The sequence below is a fragment of the Mustela putorius genome, unplaced genomic scaffold (genome assembly GCF_011764305.1).
Source record: "Mustela putorius furo isolate JIRA1106 unplaced genomic scaffold, ASM1176430v1.1 tig00537227_pilon_pilon_pilon, whole genome shotgun sequence".
Lineage (NCBI taxonomy): Eukaryota > Metazoa > Chordata > Mammalia > Carnivora > Mustelidae > Mustela > Mustela putorius.
In genome coordinates this window covers 18,520,946-18,536,155 of record NW_025422368.1, presented here as the reverse complement: position 1 = coordinate 18,536,155, position 15,210 = coordinate 18,520,946, and the positions used below count along the sequence as shown (strand labels likewise).

Below are 15,210 nucleotides of genomic sequence, written 5' to 3'. Positions count from 1 at the left end.
TGCTGGATTATTGATGGCAACAAGGGAAGAGTAACAATGGCCATGTGTGAAGTGGTTCAGGACTAGTAGAAGATGTTAATCCAGCTCTCCTACTGCCTGTCCCATTGTTCAGAAAAAGTAGATGATTGGTGGATATAAGCCTCAAATCCGGCCAGAGTGGAAGATGGTTGTGAACTCATCTCATTTAGAGGTTCAGAAAGGAGAGAAATAAATTACCTAAAACCTAACCCTTGAAAAATGCCTGTTAATGCCAATTAACCCAACATCTGCAGAGCAGTTTGGGAAAGTCTGCCAAGGAAATCAGAAAATATGACACGGCTGTATCTTTTATTATAAATATACATTTGCAGAAGTGTCAAGAAGATCTCATGATAAAAAGGTGTTTCAAAACATATTCCTAGTAAAGTGACACAATGTGTGTATTCAAGTGATACCCTTGGTTGGTACCTAGTTGGTCCACTGTTATTGAAAGCACGAGGTTTCCTCAGTAAAATGACTCAGTAAAAAAAAAAAAAAAAATATATATATATATATAGATAGATAGATATCTATATTTTTTTAAAGTATTCTCTACAGCAAACGTGGGGCTCATACTCATGACCCTGGATCAAGAGTGGCATGCTCCTTTGAGCCAGCCAGGAGCCCCAGAAAAATAGCTTTTTAATATAAAACTTGAAAATCCAAGTGCTTTTTTCGAACAAAAGAACAGCTCTCTGATTAGAAAGGAGTACAAATGATAGAGCAGATGGAAACTCACAGACTTGCAAACACTGGGTGTTGAAGGGCGTGTTTCTCTCCTGCACCCACCCCTCCAATTCAGACAGCTGCTGCCACTGGACTCCATCCCCTTGCTCCAATCCTTCCTCCTTCCCCAAGACTGACAAAGCCATGTGAGGAACAACAGGTAAGGATGGTTCAGAGATGACTGTGTCTAGCACAGCACCTTATACACAGTAGCAGCACAAATGGATGGTCTTATTGGGAGAAATAGAGGTACCAAAAAATTGGTGTTTTTAAAGAATGTATGTATGCATAAGTTGAAGTAAAAGAACTATAGAAAATAGTTAATGTGTGCCTGACCAGCCCCCAGTAAACTTTTTTTTAATGTATTGTCCCACCTGCTTTCCATGTTCAAGAGTTAGGGTGAACAGAGAAGGTTTTACATGTACTGATGAGAATATAAAGTGTTACAAGTGGTCTGCTAGTAGTTTCCCAGGGCACAAAGTGGACTCAGGAGAGGGACTGGTCAAGGGCACATGGGGAGGTCCAAAGGGTGAGGATACACTTCTGTGAATTCACATTACAAGTGCTGGCTTCACATGCTGGTTATAAGGATCAGATCACAGTAGAAATAAGCTCCTACTAAAGGAATTCATAGTCCAGTAGGAGGGGACCAATGCGTCACATACCCAACTTCCCTGTTTCCTGTGGCTGAAGCAAACAGTGTAACTCAAGTGTATAGGATATAGAATTTTATTTCCCATAACCAGATAAAGGGGAAATGCCAGTGGGAGGCTGATTTTAACAGTCTAGGGCCTCTGCCTTCTCTCCTCTCTTGGGGATATTAATGGTGCTGTTGGAGTGGAGGGAGGGAGAGGAGGCATCCACTGCGGAGACCCCAGGAAACAAAGTAATTGAGAGCCCCAATTGGAAGACAGATAGCCATCGGGGAGGAAGGATTTGGACACAAAGAACCTAAGAGCAGCAGGAGCTGAGATCAGAGGGGCCACCAGTCCCACCTGGAGGTATTCTAGTAATGTGCCTTGTGGGCAGGTATTTCCCATTTTTAAAATATAAGGCATACAATTTGTTCACTTCAATTTTGAAAAAGATAGAAATAAAGAGAATTTCAAAGATATTCCAAGAGGGACAGAATGTTGTAGCAGGTGGGCATAGAGGCCTGTATACAACTACTATGCTTTTTTGTTGTTGTTGTTGTTTACAATTTTTTTTCATTTGCATGGGAAGGGGGATTGAGTGGGAGGAGGGGCAGAGGGAGTGGAGAAGCAGACTCCCCGCTGAGCAGGGAGCCTGATTCTCAGCCCCCCAGGTGGCCTGCACTTACTATGTTAATCAGCACATCTGTATGGCAGAACAACATCCAAGGAATTCAAGCACCTATCAATAATACTTGATATTATATACAATGCTAATAGTCTTCTAATATGACACTGAATTATTTTAATAGTTCTTGGTCATTTAGAAAGTTTTTAAAAACTTTGTTTTAGTGTGAAACACGTAAGATTGTTCTATTTAGTTGTGGGTAGAATTATTTCATATGTTTTAAAATAGTCTTGGAATAAGCATAATGTTTAAATAGCCAGTATGTACACCTCTATGTCAGATGAATAAAATCTCAATAAACTGGAAATATGCACCATCTAGAAAATCAACTTAAATCATAATAAATGACAAGTGCCTATTATGATACCACTTTTTTTTAATGTTAGCATTTTATTTTTGCAAGAGATCAGTGTTACAATTACTTGAATATAGCTTCATTATTCAATTACGATACAAGATACAGACAAATCTTATAAGCAGGGTTTTGACTTCATAACATAGTTAAATTGTAATGCCCAGGTACAGATCCATTCACATAAAGATATCCTTTAGCTACTGAATAATAGCTATATACTGATAACAATAAGAATTAACAATACTTACCACTTATGACATTTATCAATAACAACTCTCAACTAATTAGGTCAAAAAAATTAACATGTTGATCATATTATAACTCCAAATAAATGGGTTATTATGCTCACTGTGGACGTGTGTGTGTGTGTGTGTGTGTGTGTGTGTGTGTATTTTTTCAGATAGTTTTAGAAGTTTTCAGAAGGAGCAGATGAGGCATATCACTGTGTACTGATGTTATCAGGGTGCCTTTATATAATGTTTTAATGTAAAATAAAGCCTAGAGTTCTAGTCAATTACAAGAAGCAGAGTCTTTGAGTCTGTTTAGCTGTGGAATAAGAGTTACCTCTGAAAAACTGGTTTGTTCCTTTTATACAATGTACCCAGAAACCGAGTGAGTCTCCATCTGCTTATTTCCCAGTGACTCCCTGAATTCAGGGAGATCCCCAAAGAGCACAAAGGGGAGATCCCCACTAGGGAAACTTCTACTGGCCTAACAGGTTCCCCCCTCCCCCTACTTTTAGCAACTACAGTGAAGTGTTCTTATCACGGGCTTCTCCCCAGTCACCTCCCTTCCCCTTCCCTTCTTAACAACTTACTCTAAAATGAACTAAGAGAATACACTCTGCTCTTTCCCCTTCAGCCTTGCTTCTCCCCTCAACCCCCATAGAGACTGGGGGGATGGGGGGAGGCAGAAAAAGAGAGGGAGATTTGCAGCTGAGTGCAGGACAATGCAAGGGTAAAGGAATGCAAAATCCAACAATTAAGACTCATTAGATCAAGGCAGATACTTGTAACAAATAGAAAACACACTCTAAAGAGTCTCTAGTCTTATAATTACAAATGGGAGTAAGATACATGGTGACCTAACAGGACCTGAAGCCCTGAAAGAAGGCCATGATGTTTCCAGCTAAGAACCCTACATTCTTTTGCTTCTGGAAAGGATAAAATTGGTTATGCATGTTCCTAACATTACAACTGAAGTAAAAAGGGTCCAAGGGCTTTATTTACATGGTTCATATTTTCAACAAGAATGGAACTGTATTTAAATATAACTTGGTCTACTTTCACCAGTTTAGTAGACTGTCTTCTAGGACTCTGGTTTGATCAAAGTTTTCTTCTCCAGCTGTAAGAAAAAAAGAAAAAGCACATAAAATAAACACACTTCTCTGTGTTTTAAAAGGGAAAAGGATAAGATGTAGAGAACCCTAAGAAATAAACATTTAGTTTCCTAAATTATGTTAACTCCTACACTTTGCTACTGAGAATCCAAAAAAGTGTGCTTTGATTATTTTGGTTTAAAAATCTTCCTCCTCAGCTCAAGACACATAGGGGAACTCACATTTCACATCTGACTCTCCAGAATGAATGAAACTATAATGTGTTATGCTTGGTAGAAATCTGAAAAGGCCTCATGTCCTGCTCTAAGTGTGCCCCTTCAGGTTTTTAAAATCCAGCACAAGAACCATTCAATTGCATCAAGGTACTGCCTCTCTATTTCCTGTTAATAATGCATCTTACTTGGGAAACATGACACAGGAACACTTTTGCTTATATTCTCTTATTAGGTGAGCTAGAATAGACCTGGGGAAGAAATGAGACAAAAGGAAAGGACACTTGTTAGCTGGACGGGATTGGAAAACTTTAGTACATGACGTATCACTTAGGGGCAGAGTGAGTAAGCAATCAGACTGTAGCATGTTCTGGGGACTGTAACAATGAGTAGAAGAGCTAAAACCTACCAGAGGTAGTGAGGGGAAGTTGCCAGAGGAGAATGCGTCTCCTAACTTTCTCCAAGGTTACCTCTATGTAAAACCACATTCCTTTAGATAGTTACAATATAATTTGCATGTCTGAGTTACATTTTAACCTGAATTGCTGGTATATTTTAGAATCCAACAGATGGTGGGCTGTTCTTTAAAGAAAAAAATATAACTCAATAAGAAGGGTATCTTTTAAAGTTTTTTTTTTTTTTAAAGATTTATCCATTCATCCGACAGAGAGAAATCACAAGTAGTTGGAGAGGCAGGCAGAGAGAGAGAGAGCATTGGTCACTAAAATAAAAACTCACTATATAAAATAAGGGCCTACTAATGCTTAGGGACTCTAGAATGAAAATAGTAAAGGTATTTAAAATAGTAATGAATATATCATATGGAAATCAAAAACATTTCCTTCAATTTAAACTAGTAGATTTTGTTTCCTTATTTCATCATCAGAACCAAGCTACTCTGGAAGCTTTAATGATCAAAAAATTACATTTATTTTCCAAAAAAAGACTTGAAATTGGGACCTATAAACACACACACTCTTCCCTAAAGTTTCTTCTTTTTAAATTTGAATTTGAATTAGTTAACATATAGTGCAGGATTGCTTTTCTGGAGCCCTCCTTAAAGTTGCTAATGAAAATCCTTCTTCCCCTCTTAAAATTAACTTCTCCCCATTCCATTTTAGTTCACTTTTTTCCCCTCTTGATCCATACCTCTTCCCAGCAACCAAGTCTAAAACTTCCCTTTCCACCCATCTTCACCAGCACTCTCCTCCTACTGATTTCAACAAATAGTAAATAGTACTATAGTAACAGTAACTATTACTATACTATATAGTAACTATTACTATGGTAGTAGTAACTATTACTATACTATATAGTATATATACTATAGTATATAATATATAGTATATACTTTATATACTAATATACTATATAGTAACTATTACTATGGTAGTAGTAACTATTACTATACTATATAGTATATATACTATAGTATATAATATATAGTATATACTTTATATACTAATATATATATACTAATATATATATATATATATATATATAACATATATATATGAATGAAACTATAATGTGTTATGCTTGGTAGAAATCTGAAAAGGCCTCATGTCCTGCTCTAAGTGTGCCCCTTCAGGTTTTTAAAATCCAGCACAAGAACCATTCAATTGCATCAAGGTATTGCCTCTCTATTTCCTGTTAATAATGCATCTTACTTGGGAAACATGACACAGGAACACTTTTGCTTATATACATATATAAAATATATATATATATATATACTAATATATACTATATACTAATATATACTATATATTATATACTATAGTATATAGTATAAATACTATATACTATAGTAATAGTTACTACTACTATAGTAGTATATGCCACTACTATAGTAGTTTATATACTATATAGTATAGTAATAGTTACTACTTCAACAATAGTAAATAGTAAATAGTACATTTACAAATAGTAAATGTACCAAATGTGGAATTTAGAAAAGATCACCTCGGCTGTAGCATCTCCTACCCATTAGCAACCATTTCTTACCTTTTCATTGCAAGAGCTCTGAGAGCCATGCTGGTTAGTACCTGCTTTCTTCTTTTCACAAATTCCTTCTAAACAAGGTTTCAGGAGGGGCATGGCAGTAGCAAGTAATATCACTGGACAGGAACTGAGCAGAAATCTTATGAACTGCTGCTCAATGACCTCTCATAGCCAGCACGATCTTCCTTTCCTATTGACTTCTGTTCTCTCATTAACTATTCTGCTACATGTGCTGCTTTCTGGAAATGCTGGTATCCTGGTTCTCCTCTTGCATTGCTGCCTTCTTCTTGGAATGTCCCTTCACTGATAGGACAGTCTTCCTTTAACCTTCATCTCTAGGTATTCTCTAAGGCAAATCCTTTATTATGTGCCTTTCTCCTGCTCTATTTGAGGCCTAGAAGAGATGTCCACTTTCATGATTTCAGCGTTTAGTAACTGGCTCTGAATTTCCAGTTGTTCCCATATTGGACTGATCATCAGAATCATTTGGGGGAACTTCTCAAGGATACAGATTCTGAGGTCATTCAAGTTTTACAGAATCATAATCTCTGGGTCTAAGGCTGAGAAAACTGTATTTTGAGTAAGCCTTCCAATTAACTCCAGTGGAGCCAGTCCATAGGCGGATAGTGGAGAACCGCTGACCTACACACTTTTACTCACTAGACCATTTCTGTTACCTCAAACCGAACCTTAATTATATCCACATAAATGTTCATTCATCACCAGTATCACCATTTCAAAATGTGCTGGACTCTGGATTCCCTTTTATACCTCCAGTAAACAGCTATCTATGTTATCCATTCTTCCTTCCAGGATCCCTCGGACTTGAGCTTCCCCACCGATTCCCATGACTGACAGCACCTCCCCTCCTCACTCCTGTGATGTCCTGTCATGTTCCTTGGCTTCTCCCTGATTCCCTTCTACGGGTCCCTTCCTCTTGGACACAATGCATTTGAGAGCTGGCATGGCATAATGGAGAGAGCTGTAGAGTCACATGGACCTGAGTTAAAATCCCAACATCCCAACATCACGAATGGTGTGACCTTGGGAAAGTAAACACACCTCATGAAGATTCCGTTTTCTGAGCTAGGAAGTTTCACATCCATATCTGACACACAGCAGACCTTCCTATATTGTGGCTATTGTTACAGTTCTTATTGTTACTCCCTGTGCCATGATCAGATCCATCCTTCTTCACCACGTCATCCCTCTGCTGCCAATCCAGAAGGCATCTTCCTGATTCTCAGACAAAGAGTAAATTACATTCGTTCTTCACCCCAGTTCCAATAGATATCTGTTATGTAATAGTGGCCAATAATAATGGATAATAATGTGCTTACCTCCCAGGGTCACCATTAGGGTTAAATGTATTAATGCATATGACGTGCTGAGAACAGTGCTCGGCTCCTTGCATTGCAGTAACCCCACCACAACTATTAGCTCCAGGTAGTGGTAGTAATAGCAGGTAATCATTGTCCTAGCTCTAACATAACCACTCCTCCTGCATTCTGCTATTCCACTGACTGCTCACACTATTTTTTTTTTAAGATTTTATTTATTTATTTGAGAGAGCGCACATGGGAGCACAAGTGGGGGTGAGAGACAGAGAAAGAAGCAGGCTCCCCGCTGAATCCCAGGACCCCGGGATCATAACCTAAGCTGAAGGCAGATGTTTAACCGACTGAGCCACCCAAGCGCTCCTCACCCTATCTTTTTGCTACAAAGGTCGTTCTCATTCCTGCTTCCCCTTAATCTGGTTTCCTCTCTACCTGCTCTGTTTGCTGGTACCTAGCAGGCGTAAGGGCACATAATCCCATCTACCCCCACAGGGGTGCCAGCCTTGCTCTGAATTCAGAGGACACCCAATGCCAGTCTCTTGGATTTGCTTCTCATTGGTATCTTTTTCACAAGAAAACTATAAGTTTGAAGCCAGAAAGTAGCCTTTGCTCTCTTCTCCTTGCATGGCCCTCCCCATACGAGGCACTGAGGATATATATGTCTTCCCCCTCAGCATTAGTGTCAGAGCACTCGGCCAGCAGCAACCTGTGCTTTGACCACCAGACCACTTGCTATATATTTTTAAAATACTTAAACATTTAAATTATGTCACAATATGGCATCATTACAATTTTTGAGAGGGAAAATTCTGGGTCTGTTTATTATGCTTTGATGACCTCTATGGTTAATAGTAATTAAAATTATGTACCTTGTTTCAATCGGGTCTCATAGCAATCCTGCACATGGGTATCATTATTCCATTTTACTAATATGAAACTAAGACTCAGTGTCATCCAGCTTGTAGAGCAGCAGAACCAGGATTTGAACCCTGGTATGTCCTCCAAAGCTTACATATTACCAAGATGCCTTAATTCAACTTGTGATTTCAGTAAGACATGGACAAAATGTCTCTATTTGAAAAGTACACCTAATCTTCATACAGAAGGAGCTGTATAATGGAAATTACACAGGCTTAGAATCAGAACTGGCCCATATCTATTAGGATGTACCAATAACATTGCTATGTATTCAAATAAAAATATTTCATTTTCAGCAATTTCATTTGGTTCCATCATTTGGTTCTAAATGAAATAATGTTACAGTAGGCTCTGGATTATGAAATTAATATGAAATTCCCCAGCATCATCAAAGAAATTTTTTTGTTCCTGGGGACTCTCCTTAGTGAGAAATGTACTAGTGTTTATACAATAAACATGTCTGAGTTTCTGGACTCAGGGGACAACTGTTAATTATATTTAAAAATCGGAATAAAGGCAACTTTGTTGTATTCAACACAGAATCCCAAAAGTAATCAAAGCTTCCCTGTCCCGCAGCTGAAAGGAGTCCCTAGACATGTACCTTCTTGTGGTTTCTGCAAGGAAGCCAAGAGCAGAGCTGCTGCCTCTCCAAGAGTTAGTAGCTGGGGATTTGGGCTGCGTCTTTCTGGAGAAACAAAAGCATGTACAGATTCTATTACCATTTAAGTACCCCTATTCTGATATGCTATAAATAGAAAAACCTTTATGAAATAGATTTTTGATCCCTTAGCAAAGCCTCCCCTCCCCTCTATACAGAAGACTGATTTTTAGGAATTGAAACATTTTACACTACCTATAGATGTTACTTACAAATTGGTTATGGTATGTATTACAGGTATGGAAGAGAATTTAAACTACAGACTACAGAAAACAACATGAATGGAGGGTGGATTGAGATAAAGAACCCTGAATGATTTCACCCTTCAGAGCTTAAAATGGAATGTCTGGGCAGAAACATTTAGACGTAATGGGTACTCCTGGGAGCCTGGGCTACTTCCTCTCTCCTGTCCAAAGCTGTTTGAAACAATAATCTGCATTCTTGGCCACGCATAAGGCTCATATCAGTCCCTGGCCCTATTTTTAATGGTCCCTACCTATTAACTATTTCTCTGTGTGTGTGTGTGTGTTTTAAGACTGTATTTATGTATTTGACAGACAGAGATCACAAGCAGGCAGAACATCGGGGTGTGGGGGAGCAGGCTCCCCTTTGAAGAGAGGGCCGAATGCGGGGCTTGATCCCAGGACGCTGGGATCATGACCTGAGCCGAAGACAGAGGCTTTAACCCACTGAACCAGCCAGGGGCCCCATAACTATTTCTGCTTTTGAACGGCTTTATAGCCCCTTCTAGTAATGTAATAGTGGTGTACATTTGAAGTTTCCACGTAAATCAGTACTTTAATAACAACAAAAACATTTAAGAGGAAACCGTTTAAACATCTTGGCATAAACAGGGAGGTACATTTTGGGAGCAGTTGCACGGTTCTCGCTCCCCCTCCTTTACTCCTGTTAGGTGAACCCCCAGGCCTGTCCTGTCCTCGGATAACTCCCCCAGGACCTCTGCACCCCCGGCGGCCAGAGGGCGGTCCGAACGGCCCAGACCGAGTTCGGCTTTAGTGAGGGGCGCCGCCGCTGCCAGCTTAAGCTTGGCCCTGGCCGGCTCTCCCCGAGGGCGGCCCCGGAGCCGCGTCCCTGCCGGAGCCGAGCCGCTGTGCGCGGGGCGCGAGGCGCAGCGTGCCCGCCTGCTGGGTCCTGCTACGGGTCGCCGCCCCAGTCTCCTCCTCCCTCGCTCACTCACCCGGCGGCGGGCGGTCGGAGAGGTCCTTCTTCCGGCTCTGGTCTGAGATGAAGCGACGCCCCTCTGCAAAGGCGAGACGCGGGGCTCAGCGCCTGCCGGGTGCTCAAAAACCGGGGTTAACTTGGGCTCCGCGCTGGGCGGCGGCGCCGCGGCAGGGGTCCCGGCGGGACTGCCTGCTTTCCCGCGCTCCCCCTGCAGCCCCGGGCTGGACCCGGAGCCCTGCGGGTGCCCTGCCCGCACCCTGCCCCGACGCTTGCCCGCGCCCTGCAGCGCCCTGTCCCCGCGCTTGCCCGCGCCCTGCCAGCCCCAGCGAATGGGTTCTGAGCAGTGGTCGGGTGCAAGGGTCCTTGCGGCGTTTCCCAGGCAAGAGCCAGCTACCCACCAGGTCAGAATGGAAAGGTTCTAATAATCAGGGAGACTTTCTCTTCCCTGCCAGACCCCCCCATCCCTTTTCTTTGACGGAGACCAGACTGACCTCGATTATTTAAGGGAACACACTCGCTATTATTCTCTCCCCACACATCTATCCCATGGATTCATGCACCCCGAAGGTTCCTCCTTTATTGCTGTAGGAAAAGCAAAGTATTTGGAACATACGTGCACCCTTCAGATAGAGCATAGATTGAGGAGTCCAGTTCCGTCTCTCAAAGAGTCCCTACAACCCAGGGAGAAGAGAAAAGCAGTTAGTAAGACATTGTAGCGCAGTCCTCTGTTAGAAAAAAGAAAGGAAGAGAGGGAGGAAGGAAGGGAGAAGAAACAGAAGGAAGGAAAAGGGAAAGTAAGGAAGGGAAGGAACAAAAAAGAAACAACATCCAGGAGCCCCAGTTTTTGTGTTTGATTACCTGTGGCGCACTCCTGGAATTTCCCAAGAAAGAAAACACTAAGAGAAGAGCCAAAGTTGTTGCCACCAGACTTCTCAGTCTCTATAAGAAAAGAACAAAGAAAGTACTTTCTTACGGGATCTTCTACTTCTGTGACACCTGGAAAATTACAAACTTCTTAACTTTTCCATGTGCTCTGTTTTAATAATACTCAGTATGTAGAGGAGAGGGGGATTACCGAGGCTGCCTTATAGTTAAACCACACAAGAATTCCCTTTAAAAAAAATTTTTAGAAATATGTTACTTTCATTACTTTGCCCAAAATGAGTAATCTTTTTTCAGCAAAATCAAATGATTCTGATATTTTAAGGTGTATTGTTTAAATATCATTTGGCCTATAAAATGCTTATTAAAGGTAAAATAGGTAAAAAGCTATAAAACTTTTCATAAACTGCTTAAAAGTCTCAAGTAAATAAAACTTTCACTTACCTTCATGTTCAGCTCCTTTCCAGAAACTGCAATAACTGTAACTTTACCTACCAGTTTTCTAATCTTGTTCTGAGACTGGGGCTTTTAAATCTTAGTGTCAACGACCCCTCCTGATCTTCACTAGAGTTAGGGAGTCCATAGGGACTTCTTGTCAGTATTCAAGATTGAGAGGATCTGACAATTTTCCCGGGGAGATTCATTTGCAGGAAGTAAAAAAATGATTGATGAGTGGACATCATTTATTTAGATACTGACCACATCAGCCAGGAGATATTAGGAATATATCGGCGTCATTGTTTTCGCCTTTCCCGCTAGCTTCCCAATTTATTCTTAGTAGTAGAGAAAATGATTAACAAGCCTGAGTTGAATCAAAAGTAAACAAAGAAAGTAAGCAAACTTGTCTTGGGTATCTTGTTATCAAGCTGATGACTGACTAAACATGAATCTGAATCTTTGAAATAGAAAGGTTAGGGAATCTCAGTGGAATTCCACATCATTCCTTCACTTCCATACCCATTCAATTATTTAACAAACATTTCTTGAATCCCTACTATGTATCAGACATTTCTCCTTCTAGGTGAAGAGACAGTCATGCATTAAAAGGACACTGTCTCTGCCGTGATCAAGCTTATCTTCTAGTCAGGGGAGAACTTCTGTAAACTGTAAACTAGTCAACAGGTAAATAAGGTAATTTTAAGATGTTTTAAATGCTTTATAAAGCAAAAATAAGTGAGGTGATGTGATAAGTAGTGGAATACTATAGGGAAGGTAGCAGTTGAGAGGTTTCTGGAAAAATCAGGTAGAGTCAGACATGAGATGAATCAGAGTGAGAATTAGGATAATAGGAGGAAAAAAGAAAAATGAAATTTTGGGATGGCAAAGAGCTTGGCTTGTTTGAGGAATAGGGAGACCAATGAGGCCAAACTGAGTGGTCATGGGGTGATAAGGGAGAGTAATTTGAAATGAGGTCATAGAGGAAGAAATGTTTCATATGGAAACATTATAAGCAAAGGATAATGATGGCTTAGACTTAGGAAGGACTTGCAGGAAATTGAGAACTGTAGATGAATTTGGGATAAGGTAGGAGGTATAAATTGGAGGTATAAAATTTAGAACCTGTGGTTAAATGGGATATAAATGTATAAGAAAAATAAATCAAGGATGAGTCTTGGGTTTCTGGCTTAAACACTGTGTATGATAAAGCCATTTACCGAAATTGGGAGACTTCATAATGAGCCAGTTTAGAGAGAGGAATTAAATTGAATATTAAAATTAAAATATACATTAAGGATCTAAATTGAAGTGTGAAGTAGGCAGTTGGAAATGCAAAACTCTACAGAGCTCAGCAAAGAGGCCACCAGCCTACAGCTTTTTTTCTAAAGGCAGAAATGGTCAAATTTAAGAATTGTAAGAATTTTAAGGCAGGAAATGGATTGGGATTGAACGAGAACAGTTTGAGAGTGAATGGAATTAAAGAAGCGAATCAGGAACAGAGCTATGAAAACAAACATGCAGAGATGAGCAGAGGGAGAGCCAGCTAAGCAAGTTGAAGTGAAGCTATCAGAAAGAAAAGAGAAATTCCTGGAGACCATGAGGCCGTGGAAACCAGCCGAATATTCATTGACCCTGAGAGGTCACGGTAGATGAGCACCAAGAAGTGTGCACTGGATTTGGAAATACAATCATTTTTGAGAACATAAGCTATACAGGAGTGGGTTGAAAGTGAAGAGGATATGAGGAAATAAAGACAAGTGCAGATAACATTTTAAAGTTAGCTTCACTACATTTCACTGAAAGGGGGAAAGGAAAAATGAATTTTTTTTTAAAGATAAATGCTTGAGTGTGGTGGAAGTATGTTACTATCTTTTTGACCTTTCAGTAACAACTGGACCCTTTCATTTTTAGGGAATTCCTAAAATTCCTTAAGTTATGAATTATGGCATTATGAATCTTGGTGGGAGGCAGAACCTGACTTCTGTTCTACAAGGCGGAAATGTCAGACACACATTTTCCCGGCCTCCCTTTCAGGAAGGGTGCTGGCATGTGACACAGTCTTCACCAATGAGACAGACCCACTTGGATGGGAAGTCTGGAGCTAGGATGGAGGAAACTGGGACTCAGGAGAGACATTTTCTGATGCAGCTGCGGTTGTGGTAGGCTTGAGTTTGCAGGGGCAATACGGCCTATGGTGCTTATGTCTGACTGCAGGATGGGGAAACCAACTGCAGTGTCCGACTAAAATCAGGTTAGTTGGTTTCTCCTGATGACAACTAACAAACCATTTGCAGAACATGTATGCTGATGGTGATGATCAGGAGAAGGAAACATCGATGATGCTGAAGAGAAAGTTACTGCCAAAAGGAATGTGTAGAAAGCAAGAGGGAGAGGATGCAAAATATATCAATACCCAGGTGAAACAGTTACATACATAGGCAGATACTGAAGGACCTGAGTACCCACCAAAGGCTAAGGTACTTTAGGTAAGAAAGATAATCCCTTTCCTCTAAAAGTTAGAGTAGCGCTCCTCAGGAATTAATATGCAAACCAATTAATATGCAAACCAATCACCTGGGAACCTTGTAAAGATGCAGATTCTGATTTAGTACAGGTAGGGTGACATCTGAACTTCGGCATTTCTTTTCTTTTCTTTTTTTTCCCCCAAAGATTTCATTTATTTGAAAGAGAGCGTGAGTGGGTGGGAGGGGCAGAAAGAGAGGGAGGAGTAGGCTCTCCGCCAAACAGGGAGCCTGCCTCAGAGCCTCCTTCCCAGGGCTGGGGGATCATGACCTGAGCCTAAGGTAGGAACTTAACCTTCTAAACCACTGAAACTCTGCATTTCTAATAAACTCCCGGGTGACGCTGATGGATGTTAAGCCACCGATCATAGGACATTTTGAGTAGTAAGGCTTTAGAGGATGTAGGTGATAAAAATGGAACTTCAGAGTCTCTGTGGCTGAGAGAATGGTTACCATAGAAATATTAAGGAGTATGGGGAGAGAACAGATAAATTTGATTAGGGATTGAAGTTTGAGGGGCTGATGATATCTATCTGCAAATACTCATGTAAGAGAGATTGCGATTTGGGTGCTTGATATTTAGACTTGCCAGCCTGTGAAGACATGAGGTTTGGTTAGTAAATGAGAGTGAAATACAGAAAATTGTCTATACGTAGAAACTTGTGGAATATTTACTCCCTTTATTTATTTATTTTTTAAAGATTTTACTTATTTATTTGACAGAGAGAGAGATCACAAGCAGGCAGAGAGGCAGAGAGAGAGAGAGGGAAGCAGGCACCTCACTGAGCAGAAAGCCCGATGTGGGGCTCAATCCCAGCACCCTGAGATCATGACCCAAGCCGAAGGCAGAAGCTTAACCCACTGAGCCACCCAGGCACCCCTATTTACTTCCTTTAAAGCATAAGTCAAGCAAGAAGGAGCCAAAGCTGTTACTGTAGTGTTTCCCACAATCTTAGAAGACAGGAAAGAATAAAAACCATGGACTAATAGCTTAACACGAAAACTGAATAAAATCTTAACATTTCTTTAAATATCAGACTTCAGAATTTTAGGATTTAATTTCAAGGGATTATAGCAACTTCCAAAAAAAGGGCAATAAAAGAAATAAAATTATATATGGGTTTGTTTCAAACCAACTCGTAAGTGAAACCCAACCACTAGGTCACCTAACAAATAAGCAAAATGCCTATTTCCCCCTTCCCATACCAAAAACACATAAACATTTTAGAAAAGGGGACAGGAAAATGAATCACCAAAAAAACCATGTTTTGAATTTACAATTTTAAGGAAAAGGCATAA

General features: G+C 40.4%; 1 protein-coding gene across 1 annotated transcript; it reads right to left on the bottom strand.

The window, feature by feature from the left end:
* Positions 1 to 2,430: 2,430 nt before the first annotated feature.
* SPX (spexin hormone) lies at positions 2,431 to 12,651 on the bottom strand. Its single transcript, XM_013045479.2, has 6 exons — positions 11,396 to 12,651; positions 10,928 to 11,008; positions 10,683 to 10,740; positions 10,086 to 10,148; positions 8,831 to 8,914; positions 2,431 to 3,763 (listed from the first exon to the last, which is right to left on the bottom strand). The coding sequence occupies exons 1-6, from the start codon at positions 11,399 to 11,401 to the stop codon at positions 3,705 to 3,707; spliced, it is 351 nt and encodes a 116-aa protein (XP_012900933.1). The 5' UTR covers positions 11,402 to 12,651; the 3' UTR covers positions 2,431 to 3,704.
* Positions 12,652 to 15,210: the final 2,559 nt, after the last annotated feature.

What these genes read in the sequence shown, in the direction of transcription:
- SPX (XM_013045479.2), bottom strand. An exon ending in ATTCCAGGAGTGCGCCACAG is followed by an intron (nt 10,741 to 10,927) that starts GTAATCAAACAC and finishes CCTGGGTTGTAG; the next exon opens with GGACTCTTTGAGAGACGGAA. An exon ending in CTCCGACCGCCCGCCGCCGG is followed by an intron (nt 8,915 to 10,085) that starts GTGAGTGAGCGA and finishes TTGTTTCTCCAG; the next exon opens with AAAGACGCAGCCCAAATCCC.